The sequence below is a fragment of the Bombina bombina genome, chromosome 4, assembly GCF_027579735.1.
Source record: "Bombina bombina isolate aBomBom1 chromosome 4, aBomBom1.pri, whole genome shotgun sequence".
Classification (NCBI taxonomy): Eukaryota; Metazoa; Chordata; class Amphibia; order Anura; family Bombinatoridae; genus Bombina; species Bombina bombina.
The window spans coordinates 636,108,541-636,132,485 of NC_069502.1; the positions used below are offsets into that span (position 1 = coordinate 636,108,541).

General features: G+C 37.5%; 1 protein-coding gene across 1 annotated transcript in view; it reads right to left on the reverse strand.

Annotated features, from left to right (window-relative positions):
• Positions 1-22,070: 22,070 nt before the first annotated feature.
• The window catches only part of ECT2L (epithelial cell transforming 2 like), a 140,311-nt gene continuing 138,436 nt past the window's right edge, over positions 22,071-23,945 (reverse strand). Inside the window, exon 22 of the mRNA XM_053712129.1 lies at positions 22,071-22,258. Within this exon, the coding sequence (XP_053568104.1) occupies positions 22,128-22,258 (131 nt within the window). The 3' untranslated portion in view covers positions 22,071-22,127. The remainder of the gene's footprint in view (positions 22,259-23,945) is intronic.

The window sequence follows — 23,945 nt, forward strand, 5'->3', positions numbered from 1 at the left end:
ACACGTAAGACTAGCAGTTCGCCAATCCCTTTTCTTTTACAAAGATATGACGAGTCCACGGATTTCATACTTCTGGGATATTAACCTCCTGCTAACAGGAAGTGGTAAAGAGCACCACAGCAGAGCTGTATATATAGCTCCTCCCTTCCCTCCACCCCCAGTCATTCTCTTTGCCTGTGTTAGTAATAGGAAGAGGTAAAGTGAGGTGTTTGTTTTAGTTTCTTCAATCAAGAAGTTTTTTAATTTAAATGGTACCGGTGAGTACTATTTTCCTCAGGGAGATATGGAAGAAGATTTCTGCCCTGAGGTTGATGATTTTAGCAGATGTAACTAAGATCCATGTTCGTTCCCACAGAGCTTCTGAAGGTAGTACAAGAGAAATCTTCAATGTGGAGAACGGTTTCATGCTACAAGCAGCATTGAGGTATGTTCAGTCTTTTATTTCTGAGGAGACTTGGTATATCAGAACTGGCTGCCTTTTTTGGGTAAGCAGTAGACCTGTACACAAAGGGTATTACTGAAAATCCTGTGTTTATTTCTTTAATTGACATAGTACTGGGCTGAAAGCAGTATATAAAAAGGACACTGGGAGAGGCAGCTTAACGTTTTTTATTTGGGATACAAATAATCAGTATGGCTGTAGTATTTCTGTTGTGCTTTTAAGGGGACCAAATGGCTTTATTTGCTAACCGCTTCCCATGCGGTTGTACAGACTAATGCGAAAGTAATCCATGATGGGCGGGGTCTATTTTCACGCTCTCAGACGCGCAGTTTACTCTGATTGAGAAGGCAGCAGGCATTAGCTCCGGTTGGGCCTAAACTTGTGTTCTGTTAACCGGATCGTTGTTGAGTGATTTTGCAGTACCCTGGGGGCAGGTAGGCGCCACAGCAGAGCAGTGGCGAGGTGCAGGGGTCATTTTTTCAAATCATATATATTTTTTTATATAAATGTCTGTTAGAGGTTAAATTCACCCTTTGCTCTTAGGGTGCAATAATTTTTGGCACAATTAAATGTGTATTTAATTATATTGCGTTATTTAACGTTTTTAGGCAGATTGGGAAAAATTGTGCGCTTTTTCTCTTGTAAGATATATCGAGTCCACGGATTCATCCTTACTTGTAGGATATTCTCCTCCCCTACAGGAAGTGGCAGAGAGAGCACCCACAGCAGAGCTGCCTATATAGCTCCCCCCCTTAGCTCCACCCCTCAGTCATTCTCTCTGCCTGCTTAACTGCTAGGAAGGGCAAAGAGGAGTGTGGTGACAAAAATGTTAGGTTTTTATTTTCTCAAGCAAAAGTTTGTTATTTTTAAATGGTACCGGTGTGTACTATTTACTCTCTGGCAGAAAAGGGATGAAGATTTCTGCAGGGAGGATGATGATCTTAGCATTTTTGTAACTAAGATCCACTGCTGTTTTCACAAGGACTGAAGAGTACAGGAAAACTTCAGTTGGGTGAACAGTTTGCAGGCTAAACTGCATTAAGGTATCTTCAGTCTATTTTTTTCTAGACAGACTGTTATTTCTAGAAAAGGCTGGCAATATTCCCATGAGGGAAGGGTAAGCTGTATTCAGACACTTGGATAGGAATTTCAGCTTGCTTGAAGGGCTCATTAGTTACTGGTGACACTGTTTGGTAAAAACGTTTACCATTTGTTTATTCAGTGAATGATGCAATTATAACATTTTTTTGAAGGGACTAAAGGGGTCATTGTGGCTTGTTTTTGAGTTTTCTAACCCACATGGTTAATTTAGAGACACTCTAGTGTTTGTCTGTTAGGCCTCAAAACATTGAGTGAGGTGGGAGGGGCCTATTTTCGTGCCTCAGTTGTGCAGTTTCTTTTCCTCTGAGACTTCTAACTGCTTCTCCAGAGGTTCCTGCCATGTTTGAGGGCTGTAAAAGAAGTTTTTCCCCCCACAAATTGTTCTGAAGGGCAGGTAGGAGCCACAGCAGAACTGTGGCAAAGTGCTGAAAGTCTTTTTTTACTGGTTTTGATGTTTTTTCAATCCGGTTTTGCCATTAAGGGGTTAATTGTTTATTTGCATAGCTGTGCAAAGTTACTAAGGCTATATGATACTACTGTAAAAATTTTGTTATGTTTACTACTTTTTTACACTGTTTTGCAGAATTTGTGCAGCTTTTTCTTTCATGTAATTAGCAAGAGTCCATGAGCTAGTGACGTATGGGATATATATTCCTACCAGGAGGGGCAAAGTTTCCAAAACCTTAAAATGCCTATAAATACACCCCTCACCACACCCACAATTCAGTTTTACAAACTTTGCCTCCTATGGAGGTGGTGAAGTAAGTTTGTGCTAGATTCTACGTTGATATGCGCTCCGCAGCAGGTTGGAGCCCAGTTTTCCTCTCAGCGTGCAGTGAATGTCAGAGGGATGTGAGGAGAGTATTGCCTGTTTGAATTCAATGATCTCCTTCTACGGGGTCTATTTCATAGGTTCTCTGTTATCGGTCGTAGAGATTCATCTCTTACCTCCCTTTTCAGATCGACGATATACTCTTATAAATATACCATTACCTCTGCTGATTTTTGTTTCAGTACTGGTTTGGCTTTCTACAAACATGTAGATGAGTGTCCTGGGGTAAGTAAGTCTTATTTTCTGTGACACTCTAAGCTATGGTTGGGCACTTTTTTAATAAAGTTCTAAATATATGTATTCAAACATTTATTTGCCTTGACTCAGGATGTTCAACATTCCTTATTTTCAGACAGTCAGTTTCATATTTGGGATAATGCATTTGAATCAAATATTTTTCTTACCTTAAAGATTTGACTTTTTTCCCTGTCGGCTGTTAGGCTCGCGGGGGCTGAAAATGCTTCATTTTATTGCGTCATTTTTGGCGCAGACTTTTTTAGAGCAAAAAATCTTTTCTGTTTCCGGCGTCATACGCGTCGCCGGACGTTGCGTCATTTTTGACGTTCTTTTGCGCCAAAAAATGTCGGCGTTCCGGACGTGGCGTCATTTTTGTCGCCAAAAGCATTTAGGCGCCAAATAATGTGGACGTCTTATTTGGCGCTAAAAAAATATGGGCATCGCTTTTGTCTCCACATTATTTAAGTCTCATTATTTATTGCTTCTGGTTGCTAGAAGCTTGTTCACTGGCATTTTTTCCCATTCCTGAAACTGTCATTTAAGGAATTTGATCAATTTTGCTTTATATGTTGTTTTTTCTCTTACATATTGCAAGATGTCTCACGTTGCATCTGAGTCAGAAGATACTTCAGGAAAATCGCTGTCTGGTGCTGGAACTACCAAAGCTAAGTGTATCTGCTGTAAACTTTTGGTAGCTATTCCTCCAGCTGTTGTTTGTATTAATTGTCATGACAAACTTGTTAATGCAGATAATATTTCCTTTAGTAATGTACCATTACCTGTTGCAGTTCCATCAACATCTAATGTTCAGAATGTTCCTGATAACATAAGAGATTTTGTTTCTGAATCCATCAAGAAGGCTATGTCTGTTATTCCTCCTTCTAGTAAACATAAGAAATCTTTTAAAACTTCTCTTTATACAGATGAATTTTTAAATGAACATCATCATTCTGATTCTAATGACTCTTCTGGTTCAGAGGATTCTGTCTCAGAGATTGATGCTGATAAATCTTCATATTTATTTAAAATGGAATTTATTCGTTCTTTACTTAAAGAAGTACTAATTGCTTTAGAAATTGAGGATTCTGGTCCTCTTGATGCTAAATCTAAACGTTTAGATAAGGTCTTTAAATCTGCTGTGGTTATTCCAGAAGTTTTTCCTGTTCCTGGTGCTATTTCTGAAGTAATTTCCAGAGAATGGAATAATTTGGGTAATTCATTTACTCCTTCTAAACGTTTTAAGCAATTATATCCTGTGCCGTCTGACAGATTAGAATTTTGGGACAAAATCCCTAAAGTTGATGGGGCTATTTCTACCCTTGCTAAACGTACTACTATTCCTACGTCAGATGGTACTTCGTTTAAGGATCCTTTAGATAGGAAAATTTAATCCTTTCTAAGAAAAGCTTATCTGTGTTCAGGTAATCTTCTTAGACCTGCTATATCATTGGCTGATGTTGCTGCAGCTTCAACTTTTTGGTTGGAAACTTTAGCGCAACAAGTAACAGATCATGATTCTCATAATATTATTATTCTTCTTCAACATGCTAATAATATTATCTGTGATGCCATTTTTGATATTATCAGAGTTGATGTCAGGTTTATGTCTCTAGCTATTTTAGCTAGAAGAGCTTTATGGCTTAAAACTTGGAATGCTGATATGTCTTCTAAATCAACTCTACTTTCCATTTCTTTCCAGGGTAACAAATTATTTGGTTCTCAGTTGGATTCTATTATCTCAACTGTTACTGGTGGGAAAGGAACTTTTTTACCACAGGATAAAAAATCTAAGGTTAAAAACAGGGCTAATAATCGTTTTCGTTCCTTTCGTTTCAACAAAGAACAAAAGCCTGATCCTTCATCCTCAGGAACAGTTTCAGTTTGGAAACCATCTCCAGTCTGGAATAAATCCAAGCCTTCTAGAAAAGCAAAGCCAGCTTCTAAGTCCACATGAAGGTGCGGCCCTCATTCCAGCTCAGCTGGTAGGGGGCAGGTTACGTTTTTTCAAAGAAATTTGGATCAATTCTGTTCACAATCTTTGGATTCAGAACATTGTTTCAGAAGGGTACAGAATTGGTTTCAAGATAAGACCTCCTGCAAAGAGATTTTTTCTTTCCCGTGTCCCAGTAAATCAAGTGAAAGCTCAAGCATTTCTGAAATGTGTTTCAGATCTAGAGTTGGCTGGAGTAATTATGCCAGTTCCAGTTCTGGAACAGGGGATGGGGTTTTATTCAAATCTCTTCATTGTACCAAAGAAGGAGAATTCCTTCAGACCAGTTCTGGATCTAAAAATATTGAATCGTTATGTAAGGATACCAACGTTCAAAATGGTAACTGTAAGGACTATCTTGCCTTTTGTTCAGCACGGGCATTATATGTCCACAATAGATTTACAGGATGCATATCTGCATATTCCGATTCATCCAGATCATTATCAGTTCCTGAGATTCTCTTTTCTGGACAAGCATTACCAGTTTGTGGCTCTGCCGTTTGGCCTAGCTACAGCTCCAATAATTTTTACAAAGGTTCTCGGTGCCCTTCTGTCTGTAATCAGAGAACAGGGTATTGTGGTATTTCCTTATTTGGACGATATCTTGGTACTTGCTCAGTCTTTACATTTAGCAGAATCTCATACGAATCGACTTGTGTTGTTTCTTCAAGATCATGGTTGGAGGATCAATTCACTAAAAAGTTAATTGATTCCTCAGACAAGGGTAACCTTTCTGGGTTTCCAGATAGATTCAGTGTCCATGACTCTGTCTTTGACAGACAAGAGACGTCTAAAATTGATTTCAGCTTGTCGAAACCTTCAGTCACAATCATTCCCTTCGGTAGCCTTATGCATGGAAATTCTAGGTCTTATGACTGCTGCATCGGACGCGATCCCCTTTGCTCGTTTTCACATGCGACCTCTTCAGCTCTGTATGCTGAATCAATGGTGCAGGGATTACACAAAGATATCTCAATTAATATCTTTAAAACCGATTGTACGACACTCTCTAACGTGGTGGACAGATCACCATCGTTTAATTCAGGGGGCTTCTTTTGTTCTTCCGACCTGGACTGTAATTTCAACAGATGCAAGTCTCACAGGTTGGGGAGCTGTGTGGGGATCTCTGACGGCACAAGGAGTTTGGGAATCTCAGGAGGTGAGATTACCGATCAATATTTTGGAACTCCGTGCAATTTTCAGAGCTCTTCAGTCTTGGCCTCTTCTGAAGAGAGAATCGTTCATTTGTTTTCAGACAGACAATGTCACAACTGTGGCATACATCAATCATCAAGGAGGGACTCACAGTCCTCTGGCTATGAAAGAAGTATCTCGAATTCTGGTTTGGGCGGAATCCAACTCCTGTCTAATCTCTGCAGTTCATATCCCAGGTATAGACAATTGGGAAGCGGATTATCTCAGTCGCCAAACGTTGCATCCGGGCGAATGGTCTCTTCACCCAGAGGTATTTCTTCAGATTGTTCAAATGTGGGAGCTTCCAGAAATAGATCTGATGGCGTCTCATCTAAACAAGAAACTTCCCAGGTATCTGTCCAGATCCCGGGATCCTCAGGCGGAAGCAGTGGATGCATTATCACTTCCTTGGAAGTATCATCCTGCCTATATCTTTCCGCCTCTAGTTCTTCTTCCAAGAGTAATCTCCAAGATTCTGAAGGAATGCTCGTTTGTTCTGCTGGTAGCTCCGGCATGGCCTCACAGGTTTTGGTATGCGGATCTTGTCCGGATGGCCTCTTGCCATCCGTGGACTCTTCCGCTAAGACCAGACCTTCTGTCGCAAGGTCCTTTTTTCCATCAGGATCTCAAATCCTTAAATTTAAAGGTATGGAGATTGAACGCTTGATTCTTGGTCAAAGAGGTTTCTCTGACTCTGTGATTAATACTATGCTACAGGCTCGTAAATCTGTATCCAGAGAGATATATTATAGAGTCTGGAAGACTTATATTTCTTGGTGTCTTCTCATCATTTTTCTTGGCATTCTTTTAGAATTCCGAGAATTTTACAGTTTCTTCAGGATGGTTTAGATAAAGGTTTATCCGCAAGTTCTTTGAAAGGACAAATCTCTGCTCTTTCTGTTCTTTTTCACAGAAAGATTGCTAATCTTCCTGATATTCATTGTTTTGTACAAGCTTTGGTTCGTATAAAACCTGTCATTAAGTCAATTTCTCCTCCTTGGAGTTTGAATTTGGTTCTGGGGGCTCTTCAAGCTCCTCCGTTTGAACCTATGCATTCATTGGACATTAAATTACTTTCTTGGAAAGTTTTGTTCCTTTTGGCGATCTCTTCTGCTAGAAGAGTCTCTGAATTATCTGCTCTTTCTTGTGAGTCTCCTTTTCTGATTTTTCATCAGGATAAGGCGGTGTTGCGAACTTCTTTTGAATTTTTACCTAAGGTTGTGAATTCCAACAACATTAGTAGAGAAATTGTGGTTCCTTCATTATGTCCTAATCCTAAGAATTCTAAGGAGAAATCGTTGCATTCTTTGGATGTTGTTAGAGCTTTGAAATATTATGTTGAAGCTACTAAGTCTTTCCGAAAGACTTCTAGTCTATTTGTTATCTTTTCCGGTTCTAGAAAAGGCCAGAAAGCTTCTGCCATTTCTTTGGCATCTTGGTTGAAATCTTTAATTCATCATGCCTATGTCGAGTCGGGTAAAACTCCGCCTCAAAGGATTACAGCTCATTCTACTAGGTCAGTTTCTACTTCCTGGGCGTTTAGGAATGAAGCTTCGGTTGATCAGATTTGCAAAGCAGCAACTTGGTCCTCTTTGCATACTTTTACTAAATTCTACCATTTTGATGTATTTTCTTCTTCTGAAGCAGTTTTTGGTAGAAAAGTACTTCAGGCAGCGGTTTCAGTTTGAATCTTCTGTTTATGTTTTTCATTAAACTTTATTTTGGGTGTGGATTATTTTCAGCAGGAATTGGCTGTCTTTATTTTATCCCTCCCTCTCTAGTGACTCTTGCGTGGAAAGATCCACATCTTGGGTAGTCATTATCCCATACGTCACTAGCTCATGGACTCTTGCTAATTACATGAAAGAAAACATAATTTATGTAAGAACTTACCTGATAAATTCATTTCTTTCATATTAGCAAGAGTCCATGAGGCCCGCCCTTTTTTGTGGTGGTTATGATTTTTTGTATAAAGCACAATTATTCCAATTCCTTATTTTATATGCTTTCGCACTTTTTTCTTATCACCCCACTTCTTGGCTATTCGTTAAACTGAATTGTGGGTGTGGTGAGGGGTGTATTTATAGGCATTTTAAGGTTTGGGAAACTTTGCCCCTCCTGGTAGGAATGTATATCCCATACGTCACTAGCTCATGGACTCTTGCTAATATGAAAGAAATGAATTTATCAGGTAAGTTCTTACATAAATTATGTTTTTTCTCTTAAAGGCACAGTACCGTTTTATATGAGACTGCTGGCCAACAGTCTCCTGAAAGAATTACTGCTCATTCTACTAGAGCTGTGGCTTCCACATGGCTTTTAAAAATGAGGCTTCTGTTAAACAGATTTGTAGTGCGGCGACTTGGTCTTCGTTTCATACTTTTTCCAAATTTTACAAATTTGATACTTTTGCTTCTTCGGAGGCTATTTTTGGGAGAAAGGTTCTACAAGCAGTGGTGCCTTCCGTTTAAGGTCCCTGTCTTGTCCCTCCCTTCATCCGTGTCCTAAAGCTTTGGTATTGGTATCCCACAAGTAAGGATGAATCCGTGGATTCGATACATCTTACAAGAGAAAACATAATTTATGCTTACCTGATAAATTTATTTCTCTTGTGATGTATCGAGTCCATGGCCTGCCCTGTTTATTAAGACAGGCATATATATTTTTATTTTTAAACTTTCAGTCACCACTGCACCCTATAGTTTCTCCTTTTTCTTCCTAGCCTTCAGTCGAATGACTGGGGGGTGGAGCTAAGGGGGGAACTATATAGGCAGCTCTGCTGTGGGTGCTCTCTCTGCCACTTCCTGTAGGGGAGGAGAATATCCCACAAGTAAGGATGAATCCGTGGACTTGATACATCACAAGAGAAATAAATTTATCAGGTAAGCATAAATTATGTTTTATGTAAGAACTTACCTGATAAATTAATTTCTTTCATATTGGCAAGAGTCCATGAGGCCCACCCTTTTTATGGTGGTTATAATTTTTTTGTATAAAGCACAATTATTTCCAAATTCCTTCGTTGATGCTTTTTACTCCTTTCTTTATCACCCCACTACTTGGCCATTCATTAAACTGAATTGTGGGTGTGGTGAGGGGTGTATTTATAGGCATTTTGAGGTTTGGGAAACTTTGCCCCTCCTGGTAGGATTGTATATCCCATCACTAGCTCATGGACTCTTGCCAATATGAAATAAATTAATTTATCAGGTAAGTTCTTACATTAATTATGTTTTTCAATGCTCTGATGGCTTAACCTCAGTTAGCTTTAGCCCAATTTATCAGGTTACAGTCAGACAACATAACCTCAGTGGCTTACATCAACCACCAGGGAGGGACTCGGAGTTCCTTAGCCATGGAGGAGGTGGCTTGGATTATTCAGTGGGTGGAAGCTCACAAGTGCTGTCTATCTGCCATCCACATTCCAGGAGTGGACAACTGGGAAGACAGAGTTTTAATCCCGGGGAATGGATATGGTGAATCCACAGCCCGCCCTTTATTTTCAGACAGTTATTTTTAACTTTTTTTTTATTGTGACAGCATTTTTTATTTCACATTTATTTTGATTGATTTGTTGTTGTTTTTTCTTTATTATATTCCCTGATTATTATTTTTTATTTATTTTTTATTTTATTTATTGAGGATTAAAAATAAACATACAGGAATCCCACTGTGTGATAAAGAAAATATACAGGCAATATGTTCCATAACATTGAAATGACATATAAGCAAATGGGTACATAAATGCAAAATAAAGTGGAATACAATAATGTAGCCAACTATCTAAGTAGTACCTGTAGAATAGAATAAACAAACAAAAATCAAATGCTAAACCTCAGTTTTCCACCTCCATGACACAAGTGAGACCACTTTTGGGCCTCCAACACATTGATTATGAAGAATAACAGGAGGGTTACAATAATATAAGGTCACTTTTAGACCTTTTGAGTACTATTGGAACACATCAATCATAGAAATGCATCTAGTTTATGTAGTATATATAACCATCAAAAATAGGGGGAAGGGATAATGTTAATATAAAGAAGCTTAATATAGTTTATATATAAACAAATCAGGTGAAATAAGAGTATATAGAAGAATAGCTGCCCCTCTTTAGTAACTTGTGATGGGCAAAAATATTATCCTGCATGCTTAGTATGGGATATAAACTATGACAGCATAGTAGACTAGAGTAAGAACACCAGTAATGCCACATATTCTTCGTATATTAACACCTGAAGTAAAATATCCAAATAGGTTGTTGCATTATTCACTTATCACAAGGTCTCAAGCCACCTATAGTAATCAATATAAATACTTGCTTCTTAAGAATAAAACACGTGAATTTAAATTTAGAGGAAAAAGTTTCTTGGAATCTGTGTTCCTTTGTTTATCATATAAACAAAAATTTAGGGAGGGCGGAGCTAAATTTAGAGGAGCTATAGTTATGGGAAGGTAGAAATATTAAAACTGGATGGAGGCCATTGTGCAAAGGTTTCCTCTAATCCCTAGAGGGACATATGTATAGTATATCCCTGCAGGATAAGACAAAAGTAGCCATGTTAAAATAGGAGCAATAAAACATATGCAACGAGTAGGCAGATCCCTCTTAGACTATGTTTATTAAGGTTATATCAAGGTGAGGACTAATTAATATGCTAAGTAGGTTCACAGTGGAAATAGATGTATACATATGTCCTATCGATATGTAATAGCTATGGGGTATGTCTGTCAAAATATGGAATAGTAGATGGTTCCCAATGGGTAATTTCCAGGTACATATACTGTATAGGACTATAAGAAAGTAGTATTCTATTTCCCTGGAATATAGTAGTTATATTGGGTTTTAACTTTAATAATAGTAGCCATGTCATCTCAGCCGCTGACAACACGGCATTGTCACTAACAGTTTGAATGTCATATGGTATACCCAGGGAGACCTACTTGCTAAAAAATTATATGAAAACCCCTATACGCAAGATATATTGACATTAGTTCAGTAAATATTAATTACACAACAGCTCAGATCCAGTAACTGCTTGTATAAACAACAACAAAACAATTTCACTCAACTAAGACTTTTGACAGGGTCAGGTAATAATCAAGAAATATAAAGGAGTAATATATATTAGACACAATTTCTACATTTCGCCTTTCCCTATATAGTAGTATGCTTATCATATCAAGTGGTGATGGTTAGGTGGGGGAGAAGACCTAGGCAATAAAAAGTATCAGGATCTTAGGGAGAAAACACAAACAAAACTAGTGTAACAGATATCACCTATATCTACCATTAAGACAAAACTTTGGAAGATCTTAAACAAGAGAATTTTTCAGATAACTGAAAACATTACATATACCACATCTATGATATTATTATGGCAGTTAACAAGCACAACTCCTGCTCTCTGGGAATCCAGTTTGTTTAGGTTGCAGCGGTCATTAGTATGGGGAAAGTTGGCCTAAACTGAATATGGTGGAAGTAGCCCTCGCATCATAAAATTACATTAGGGGGCAAGCTGGTTTATATCTGTATTCTAGGTTATCTACTCTTACTATTTAAACATACTGTATCTTTATAGGAGTGTGGGGCCATTATATAAATTAGGGTGACCACCTCATTAAGAAAGACAAAAAGTATATGACCATAATGTATATGATCATCCATTTAAAAAACAAAACAAAAAAAAACATTTGTTTGTAGCCAGGATTTTAGTAAATGTATGCAGTAAAACAGTTTAAAAGGTATATTAGGAAAGTCCTCCATAGTGAACATTTAGGCAACATCTCCCTCTTCATGTCACCATCTTGTTAACTTCTTACCCGATACCAGCTTTAATATGGCCATATGCATCCAGACCCGGATTGTGGCAGTCTGGCCGCACAGACCATATCTTAAGAACCGTATTGTGCTCCCTGGCTCGTTGCTGCAGGTCAGGGCTCCAGTTATTCATAATCATGGTGAAGCAGTCTGTCCACGTGGTTACTAGAGGCATTTCTAAATAGCCGTGATTACTCATTCTCCGGGGTGAGTAAAATTGTCTTGTCTCCCTTAATGGTCTAGATGAGGATCTCTTATCGAGTGTTGTTGAAGTGTGTTCTCCATTTTTAATTTTCCACGGACATTCTGTAAAGCATGTTCGTTCCATCTCCAGATCCCTTGTGGAGCTAAACATCATTATTGATGGAGATCTAACCATAGGATCAGTGTTCCTGTGGGATTGTACTGTGGCTGGTAAAATGCTCTCCCCAGTCATCTCATTTAGAACTCTCCTTGTCAACTCATCCAAGTGTGGCGACTTAGGGGTAGTAATGGATGCCTTGGATAGCTCTATGCCTGCAATCTCCTCTTCAGCAGATATTCTCTGCTCCATAATTTCGGGTTTATTCTCTTCCTGGGTTTGTGGTATTATCCCAGGATTGGGTTTTAGTTGCGCAAATTGACAACTGTGAATTCCATCAGTCATGTCTGCCTCGGTCTTCATAGTGGAATAAAGAGTCTCCCGAATCGTGAGGTGGAAGTTCTCAAATAAGGTGATCAGGGTTGTGTGTATCCCTTCCATATTATCAGCTTGTATACTTTTTATTGTTTGGCTACAGTTTTCCTCCCGGCATGGGAGAATCAGCTACCTAGGCCCCGGGATCTGTTGCAGCCTTATCAAAGAGCTTAAGTTCAATGACCTCCTCAGTCCAAGCTCCAAATTTTTTTAAGATAGTTTTAAGTTCTATTTCTTATGAGGATAAAAGTCTCAGATATTGTTAAGATTGAAATAATAACCTTTAAAAGCCAAATAATTTCAGGAGCTCCTGAAGTGTACGTCCTGCCGCTCCGGTAGTTAGCTCTGCCCACATTATTTTTAACTTTAACTTCAGGCACCTCTACACCATGTGTTATTCCCTTTTCTCCATTTTCCTTCGGTCGAATGACTGGGGATTGTGGGAAGGGAAGTGACATTTAACAGATTTGCTGGGGTGCTCTTTGCCTCCTCCTGCTGGCCAGGAGTGGTATTCCCAACAGTAATTGATGATTCTGTGGACTCACCATATCCGGAAAGAAAGAAATGTATCAGGTAAGCATAAATTTTTTTTTTTAGTTGATCGCATTTGGCGGTTAAATGGTGGCATGAAAAATACCAAAATGGGCCTAGATCAATACTTTGGGTTGTCTACTAAAAAAAAATATATACATGTGAAGGGTTATTCAGGAATTCCTGACAGATATCAGCTTTACAATGTAACTTTCACTAATTTTGAAAAAAAAATGGTTTGGAAATAGCAAAGTGCTACTTGTACTTTTTGCCCTATAACTTGCAAAGAACATGTAAACATTGGGTATTTCTAAACTCAGGACAAAATTTAGAAACTATTTAGCATGGGTGTTTTTTGGTGGTTGTAGATGCGTAACAGATTTGGGAAGTCAAAGTTAGAACAAGTGTGTGTTTTTTTTTCTATTTATTCATCATATTTTATATGATATGATAAGATATGATGAAAATAATGGTATATTTAGAAAGTCCATTTAATGGCGAGAAAAACGGTATATAATATGTGTGGGTGAACACCTGTTACTAGGGGACCTTGATCGCTCCTGTGTAGTAACAGGTGTTTAGTTGGTCCTAAAAGCTCCAGTCATTTTAGACAAGAGCTGATTGGAGGTATGCACTTTCGTTAAGAAAAAAAGCGCACACGATTGAATAATGAGAAGGGTTCTTCTGGTATAATGGGAATGCTCTATCAATAACAGTGACGTGTACAGCGGGCAGGACAGCTGTACACGTCAATCTTCTTGAAAAAGCAATACGATTGGAGGGGAGGTGGCTAAAAGCAACCATAATTTGAAAACGCCCATTTACTGTGAAAGGTTCTTCCTAGTGACGTGTACAGCGGGCGGGACTGCTGTACACGTCAATCTACTCAAGGTAAAAAAGAAAGAATGGAGGAAGCATTCCTGTGTAAAGAACACGCAGGTCTGATGATAGTGATGTGTATAGCACGCGGGACTGCTGTATACATCACTTTACTTTTTGAGGCACAAAAGTTTCAAGAACAATAGAGGTAATACAATTGTGGGAATAGCTCTACTAGTTATGTGCACAGCAGATGGCATAAAGTGCTGAAAAGCTACATTGATGGGCGGAGCCAATTAAGTGATTGACAGGTATTATAGAATACAAAAATGATGAATATATAATAATGTTAAAAATATACAAATTGTTTATAAAACATGAAATAAAACATTTGGCAAATTTCATTAATAATAAAATTTACCATCCCTTTAAGTAATGCATCTATATCAAACTCATGTATACCTATCAGACTTACGGACAAATGAAGAATTTAACACCATACACATTGTAACAGAATGTTTAGTTTCTTACATGTAATTTGTAAGAGTCCATGAGCTAGTGATGTATGGGATATAAATTCCAACCAGGAGGGGGCAAAATTTCCCAAACCTCAAATGCCTATAAATACACCTCCCACCACACCCACAACTCAGTTTTTACAAACTTTGCCTCCTATGGAGGTGGTGAAGTAAGTTTGTGCTTGATTTTTAAGATTTCTTCTATGATAAGTGCTTCTAAGCATTCTGAAGCCCAATTCCTCTCAGAGTACAGTGTTTGTCAGAGGGATGTGAAGAGAGTATCGCCTATTGATTTTGTGGTTTCTCTCACGGAAAATCTTTTCATGGGTTCTCTGTTATCGGTCGTAGGGATTCATATCCTACCTCCCTTTTCAGATCAACGATATACTCTTATATACCATTACCTCTGCTCAGGTTTAGACATTTGGAAGGTGGATTAACCCATCCGTCAGTCTTTACATCCGGGAGAGTGGTATCTCTATACAGATGTGTTTTGTCCATTTCCCAGGTACCTTTTCAGGTCCAGGGATCCTCAGGCAGAAATGGTGGATGCATTAGAAGTGTCTTGGTTTTGCAACCTGACTACATCTTTCCACCTCTAGTTTTTTCTTTCAAGGGTGATTTCCAAGATCATATTGGAATAGTCTCATGTGTTTCTGATAGCATCAGCATGGCCTCACAGGTTTGGTATGTGGATCTTGTTCAGATGTCCAGTTGCCTTCCTTGGCCGCTTTCTCTTTGGCCAGCCCTCTTGTTGTAGGGGCTATTTTTCCATCGGGATCTCAAGTTACTAATTTGATGGGATGGAAATTGATTAGTGTTGAGTCATAGCGGTTTCTCTGACTCAGTTTTTATCACTATGTTGCAGGCTTATAAGTCTGTTTCTAGTTCTAGTTCTAGTTTGTCTGCAAATTTTTTGAAGGGACAAATCTCTGTTCTTTCTGTTTTATTTCCTAGAAAGATTGTTTAAACTTCCTGATATTTACTGTTTTGTTCAGGCTTTGGTTGGTATCAAGCCTGTTCATTTATTAATTTCTCCTTTTTGGAGTCTTATTTGGTTTAAAGATTTTGCAGGTTCTTTCTTTTGAGCCTATATTTTCTTTGAAGATTATCTACTTTATTGGAAAGTGTTTCTTTTGACTATCTCTTTTGCTACAAGAGTTTCTGATTTATCACCTCTCTCTTGTGTGTCTCCTTATCTGATTTTTTTCATCTAGATAAGTTGTTTTGTGGATTTCTTTTTTTCCTAAGGTTGTGAATTTGAACAACATTAGTAGAGAAATTGTTGTTTCTTCTTTGTGTCCTAATCCTAAATAATTATTTGAGAGTTCTTTACATCCTTTGGATGTGGTAAGAGCGTTATAATTCTATGTCGAAGTTACTAGTATTTCAGAAGACTTCTAGAATATTTGTTGTTTTTCTGGTTCCAGAGAAGCTTAGACAGCCTCTGCCATTTCTTTGGCATCCTCGTTAAAGCTTTTGTTTCTCAAGGCTTATTTGGAAGCAGGGCAGGCTCCGCCTCAGAGATTTACAGCTCATTCTACTAAGTTCAGTCGCCATTTCTTGGGCTTTTTCAGAATGAAGCTTCGATTGATCAATTTGCAAATCAGTAATTTGGTCTTCTTTGCATACTTTTATTGTATTTACCATTTTGATGTATTTTGCTTCTTCTGTTGCAGTCTTTGGTAGAAAAGTTCTTTAGGCAGCTGTCTCAGTTTGATTCTACTTCTTTTGATTTGTTTTTTTAAGAAAAACGTAATTATTGTGTGGATTTAATTTCTCAGCTGTTATTTTATCACTCCCTCTCTAGTGACTCTTCTGTGGACTTCCACATCTTGGGTATTTTTATCCCATATGTCACTAGCTCATGGACTCTTGCCAATTACATGAAAGAAAACATAATTTATGTAAGAACTTACCTAAGAAATTAATTTCTAGCATATTGGCAAGAGTCCATGAGGCCCGCCCTTTTTATGGTGGTTATGTTTTTTTTGTATAAAAGCAAAATTATATTTCCAGTTCCTCTTTTTGTATGCTTTTTTGACTCCTTTTTGTTATCACCTCACTACTTGGCTATTCGTTAAACTGAGTTGTGGGTGTGGTGAGGGGTGTATTTATAGGCTTTTGAGGTTTGGGAAACTTTGCCCCCTCCTGGTAGGAATGTATATCCCATACGTCACTAGCTTATGGACTCTTGCCAATTTGAAAGAAATTAATCAGGTAAGTTCTTATATAAATTATGTTTTTCTTTGTTTTTTCTCTATGTTTCTACTTTTACAGAAATTGTAACCTGTTGCCTTAATTAGTATACCTATTTGTACTCTGTAAAATATTGGCTTTTAATAAAAATCTTTTTTAGGAAAAATATAAAATAAGGAAAAGCTTGGAAAATGTCGATTTAGTTTTCTTTAGGCTCTTAGAAAACATCTATAAATGAACATTTGTAATTCTTGTTTCTCACAATACATATTTCATGTTTCTGACAATATATATATATATATATATATATATATATATATATATATATATACATATATTGTGGGTAAAGTCCGAAATTGGGTAATCCTAGCATTACCTGGGTAAAGCTGAAATTACCCAAGCGGCTCTGGGTAAAGCTCGATGTAACATGATAAATCCCCCCAGAGTGCATTGAGTCATTGCATCAAACATATATACAATGTATTGTAATTCACACATCTTAACTATCTTTTTTGCCTCCACCTGGGGGGTTCAAGGGGGGCAAAGCTCCACTCCCCAAGGTTCACTTGGGTTGGATGCCAGAGGGCGCATTCCTTCAACTCCCTAGGCAGAGGCAAAAAAAACAGTGTAGATGGGGGAAATAACATTACTTCTGACTTTACCAGTAACATATACAGTATATATATACACATACATATATAAACATACACAGCTCTAAATTTCCACTTGCCCTTGGTGAGTACAAATTGAATTGGGGAGAGTAGAGAAGTAGATAAACACTGGAAAAAATGGCCAGACATTTTGGCCTGGCTAGTGGCTTAGGACTTGAAATTTATATATATATATATATATATATATATATATATATATATATATATATATATATATATATATATATAATATATATATATACACACACAGATACAATAAGAGAAGCGCTCTACCGGGAAGGAACAAGAGCTCAGTAGCTTGTTCTATGGCGAGTTACCACCTAGGTGCAGCCTCTTTCAGCCCAGTTGTGCTTTTCACAGAGGAAAACTTTCTCTGTTTAATATACATTATGTGTGCCACAATTATTGGCACCCTTTTAATCAATACTTTGTGCTACCTCCCTTTTTACAGCTCTGAGTCTTCTCCTTTAATGCCTGATAAGGTTGGAGAATACATGGCAAGAGACTATACCTCCATACAGAATCTCTCCAGATCCTTCAAATTTCAAGGTTGACGCTGGTGGACTCTCCTCTTCAGTTCACCCCACAGATTTTCTATGGGGTTCAAGTCAGGGGACTGGGATGACCATGACAGGACCTTGATTTTGTTGTCAGTAAATCAATTCTGTGTTGATTTTGATGTATGTTTTGGATCATTGCAATGCTGGAAGATCCAACCACGGCCCATTTTAAGATTTCTGGTAGAGGCAGTTAGGTGTTCATTTAATATCCTAACAAAATGTCTATGCCCTCTAGCAGAAAAATAGCCCCATAACATTAAAGAACCAGCCACCATATTTAACCGTTGGCATGATGTACTTTTCCATATCTGTGTGAGCCAAACCCACCTCTAGTGTTTATTGCCAAAACGCTCTATTTTAGTTTCATCTGACCATAGAACCTAATCCCATTCGAAGTTCCAGTAGTGTCTGGCAAACTGAAGAAGCTTGAGTGTTTTTGGATGAGAGTAGAGGCTTTTTTCTTAAAACACTTCCAAATAACTTGGGGTGATGTAGGTGACATTGGATTGTAGTTTTGGAGACTTTCTGAACCCAAGACGCAACTAACTTCAGCAATTCTCCAGCTGTGATCCTTGGAGATATTTTGGGCACTCAAACAATATAGACACAAGTCTTCCAGGTTAATTCATAAAAATCCAGATAATCCAGCACTCAGAATGTATGCATGTCCACCCAGGGCTACTGCCACTAAAGCCCAAACGATGATAAAGAACAATTTTATTTTATAAAGACAACCAAAATAGCGACGTCGCTATTTTGGTTGTCTTTATAAAAAATAAAATTAATCTTGTGATGCTGTCACCCATCTCATTGTTCCAGGTTAATTTATAACATCTTCCAGTTGACTGGAACTTCTTAATGCCCTGATGGTGGAAATGAGCATTTTCAATGATTTAGCTATTTTCTTATAGCCACTTGCCATTTTGCTATATTCCTTGGCCTTACCCACTGTGATGAATGACTCAGGGAATTTGGCTTATGTGTTACCTCATATTTATAACCCTGTGAAACAGGAAGTCGTGGTTGAACAATTTCCTGTTACTAGTCACCCAGGTGTACTAAAAAATAAATATATATATCAATCGGAATATACTTCAAATATATTTTTTTCATTTGATTTCATAGGGGTGTCAATAATTGTGGTATATATATATATATATATATATATATATATATATATATATATATATATATATATATATATATATAATACACACCCTGTTCCAAATTATTATGCAAATTCTATTTCAGTGTCACAAAGATTATTATTTTTTTTCCGTTTAACTCATGGATGGCATTGTGTCTCAGGGCTCTTTTGATCACTGAAAACAATCTCGGACACCTGTGATAATTAGATTGCCAGGTGAGCCCAATTAAAGGAAAAACTACTTAAAGGAGGGTGTTCCACATTATTAAGCAGAGCACCATTTTCAAGCAATATGGGGAAAAAAGGATCTCTCTGCTGCCAAAAAGAGTGAAATAGTTCAATGCCTTGGACGAGGTATGAAAACATTAGATATTTCACGAAAACGTACGCGTGATCATCGCACTATTAAGAGATTTGTGGCTGATTCAGAGCACAGATGGGTTCGTGCAGATAAAGGCACATTGAGGAAGATTTCTGCCAGATCCATGCATTGGATCAAGAAAGCAGCTGCTAAAATACCATTACATAGCAGCAAACAGATATTTGAAGCTGCTGGTGCCTCTGGAGTCCCACGGATATCAAGGTGTAAAGTCCTCCAGAGTCTTGCAACTGTGCATAAACCTTCCATTCGGCCCCACTAACCAATGCTCACAAGCAGAAATGGCTGCATTAGGCAGAAAAATACATGAAGACTAATTTTCAAACAGTCCTGTTCACTGATGAGTGCCGTGCAACCCTGGAGGGTCCAGATGGATGGAGTAGTGGATGGTTGGTGGACGGCCACCCTGTTCCAACAAGGCTGCGACATCAGCAAGGCGGTGGTGGAGTCATGTTTTGGGCTGGAATCATGGGAAGAGAGCTGGTCGGCCCCTTTGGGGTCCCCAAAGGTGTAAAGATGACCTCTGCAAAGTATGTGGAGTTCCTGACTGACCACTTCCTTACCTGGTACAGAAGGAAGAACTATGCTTTCTGTAATAAAATCATCTTCATGCATGACAATGCACCATCTCATGCTGCAAAGAATACCTCTGCATCAGAGGCTGCTATGGGGATAAAAGGAGAGACAGTTATGGTGTGGCCTCCATCCTCCCCTGACCTCAATCCTATTGAGAACCTTTGGAGCATCCTCAAGCAAAAGATCTGTGAGGGTGGGAGGCAGTTTACATCCAATCATACAATCAGCTCTGGGAGGCTATTCTGACATCTTGCAAACAAATTCAAGCAGAAACTGTCCAAAAACTCACAAGTTCAATGGTGCTGTCCAAGAAGTTCACACTATGATTTGAAAAGTCCATTTTAAGGTTTATTGACGGGTGAAATGAATTAAATGATTTGTGGAAATCTAAGAGGCTTTCTTCTCCTTCTGTCCATATTATGAAAATATCATCAATGTAACGATAATATGTATACGGTTTGTGGGGCTGAGTACATAAGAATCTGTATTCTAGGTATGCCATGAAAAGATTGTCGTATTGGGGTGACATTTTTGTGCCCATCGCTGTCCCTGTCATTTGTAGGTAGTAATTGTTGTTAAAACTGAAATAGTTGTGTGTGAGTATGAATTCTATAAGCTGGGCAATAGTTGCACTATCATATTTGTGTGTTGTTTGGTGGGATGAGAGAAATTTACTGCAGGCCTCAATACCATCCGTATGCGGGATGTTGCCTTATAAGGATTCCACATCCATAGTATCCTTATACAGCAACATCCCGCATTTGTTTTTCCTCTCATTTGGCCTATTTACTCTCCTCTGTTTATTTATTCTTTCTGGCTATTCTCAGCTATTTTCTCCTTCAGACACAGTCTCTGCTTTTATGACCCCCCTCTCACCCCCCTTCCATTTGTTGTATGTGATGTGTATCTATATCAGAATGATCAGTATTGCTTTAGACCTGAGGAAGAGAGGAAAACTCTCAAAAGCTTGTCTTTTAAAAATTATGTTAGTCCACTAAAAAAGGTATCACTGCATACTGCAATACTTTGTTTTTTGAGCATCTATCTACTGGACTAACACGGCTACTCCAATCTTCACTATATAAATAAATGTTGTAAAACAGTTTTTCTAAAAGAGCTAAAAATATGGCAAACCTTCTTCCACTATCCTCTCAGATAGAGGAAGAGCTATGGATTCAGGACCATCAAGTTGGTAGTTCAGCAAGCAGTGACATGTCTCCCGTTATGGATTAAATTCCTAGTCAGCACAGGTGGCTGCTGTAGATAAGGTGACAAAAAAAATGTAATACAGGCTATCTAAATGTTATCTAAACCAGAAGGAACAACTGAAAATGTATCAAATATTAAAAGACATGATTGCATATTTTGTCTAATTTCCCTGTGTTCCCTACTCCATACAGAGTTCAAACCCTTCAATACAATATTTGCCATTCATTTAAATTCTGTCAAACTATTGTGTCCTGAATTAAAACTTTCATTAATTTGCTACCATAATTAACAAAAAATATTTGCAAGAATAATTTAAATATTAACCCTTCATATTCCATTTTATAGAAGTGATTTGGGGATGGATTTTTATTTCATTACTGATCATCATAGATTGATACAATTCCAAAACAAAACCTTCTGCTGCACTAAACTTATTATTCTGTTTTCTAACCATCACACTTTTAAATATTGTGGACAATTGATTTTAATAAGTTTGAATTTAAATGTTTGGCTTCTTAATTAATTCCTATCTACCACCAGCCTTGATTTCATGACAATTTCTAAAATTATTGAATTTTATATAGACTGAGCATAATAACAATCACATTAAATGCCTTTATTTCCAACAGGGAAATGAACAGTTATTACTCATTTTAAATATAGCAAAAAATAATTACACATAACCAGTAAATTTTAATTTTATTATATTTAGTGTTCATGATTTATTTGATAAATTTTAGCCATAACATGCAACACACTTTAATATACATTATTTTTGTGTTGGCTTTTAATGGCTGGTTTAACATATGTTGTGCACAAAGTGGTCAAAATAAATATACAGATTCCATCCCCTAGCATAGAAATGAGTGCAGTTGATTCAGTATTGGGTGATCCCAAGTTCTCCAGCCTATCCAATTCTTGTGTCATTCTATAAAGCTGATTTGCTTTATAGAATGGAAAAAAGAGACAAATTAAATTATAAAGGCATAATGCAAAGTTTTTTTCACTACACAATTAAACATTTTATATTACAATCTCAAAGTGCGTAATGTCCCTTTAAGTTTTTGCTTTTAGATTATTTAGCACCAGTATATTTTCAGATGTCTAAATCTGATAAAAGAAACATTTTTTTTTTCCATTTATCCTCATATATCTTTTTCTAACTATATACACAAATATGACAACGAAAAGTGTAGAATTTTTAAACCATTATATTTTGATTCAATTATCTCTTCTCAATACTGGCACTTATAGCACTCTGGCACACAGAAAGCCATGTGAACTTCTCTTCTTCATTGATGGTGGAGCAAATCCATTGTCGTTTTGGACCTTGCAGAACAAATGCGTTTTTTACATCTGAAAGAAACAAAAAGTTTAACTTTAAGTTCCTAAATTATCAATAGCAATAACTTTTTATTGTTAATACATTTAATGCTGGCTTAAGGAAAGAAGGCAGAGGGTTTCAATTAATGGAATACATTCAAATGAGGGGTCATTTACTAGTGGTCTTCCTCAAGGGTCAGTTCTTGAGCCTATTTTGTTTAACATGTTATATATTGGAAGTGGGCTTAAGGGGAAGGTTTGCTGATGATACAAAAGTTTGTAACAGAGTTGATGTTCCAGGAGAGGTTGATCAAATGAACAGTAATATTAAAAAACTAGAGGACTGGTCAAATAAATGGGATTTGAAATGTAATATTACCAAGAACAAAATTATGCATATAGGATTCAAAAAGCCAAAGGTTAATTATAGTCTCAATGGTACATTACTGATTGTAACTAAAGAAGAAAAGGACTTGGGAATTATTATTTCAGATGATTTAAAATTTGGTACACAATGCAGCAGTGCAGCCAGTAAGACCAGTCGAATACTTGGTTGCATTAGGAGAGGTATTAGTAGCAGAAATAGCAAGGTTCTTATAGTACTTTACAGATCAATAGTTAGGCCAAATCTGGAATACTGTGTACAGTTCTGGAGACCATATCTTCAGAAAGATATAAATAATCTAGAATCTGTCCAAAAGAGGGCTACTAGAATGGTACATGGTCTAAAATATAAAACGTACAAAGAAAGACTCTATGACCTAATAATGTATAGTTTAAAGCAGGGTTTTTCAAACCACTGGATCGCAAGCACCATTCTCTCAGGACACATAGAACAATAATTGTGTTAACTAAAATCTCTTAAAACCCCTCCGATCTTACTGGAAACTAAACTTTTTGTTGCCTCCACAGGAGGAAGGTGAAGAATGGAGGTACTCCAGAAGTTCTTCTATGAGACAGGTCCTCATATTGATCGTTGTTATAAATATGTTTTGTTTTTTTAAATGTAATTTAGCCTATAGGTAATTACGCTTAGGGTTGTACATCATAGCCTGGACACTATTGTGATAAGCATCTTTATTTTGAATTGGGCTGCAGGAACCCTATATTTACTCCCTAGATTTTATTAGCGCATCTTGGTTCTTTCTTTATTTTATGTATAGTGCTCTATAAAAGGGGTGTTCGTGTGCTTCATTTGTTTAGCTCAGCTTGTTTTTCACGCCTTGTTTAATTAGTACACACTGGCTTGTTTTTGCGCTTCATTTGTTTAGCGAGCGTTGGCTTGTTTTTTTGTGACTTGATAGTGCTTGTCCGCTTGTTTTCCTTGCTTGATTAACACGTGTCGGCTTGTTTTGCCCCTCGGTTTAGTTTACATGTACATGTAGCTAGTTCTGTTGTGAGCTGCTAAAAAAAGAACGCATATTAGCCTTTTTTTTAGCACACTTTAATTTTCGCACACGTAGACCCACTGAACACTTTCCTACTTGTATGTTTTATTTGTAAGCTTGTTGATATAACACCCCCTGCTAAGCTTTGCAAACCTTGTATGGATTATCTAATGCTTTCTAATCAGACCAATGCTGCTCTTGCTGCTAAGGTATCTGTCTTCCCTCTGTTTGTTCTATACAAGGGAGTTCTTCAGATTTTGCTCCAGGATTTAAAGATTTTATACAATCTTCTGTATCTGAAATGTTGGCGGCTATGCCTCATCCAAGTAAGT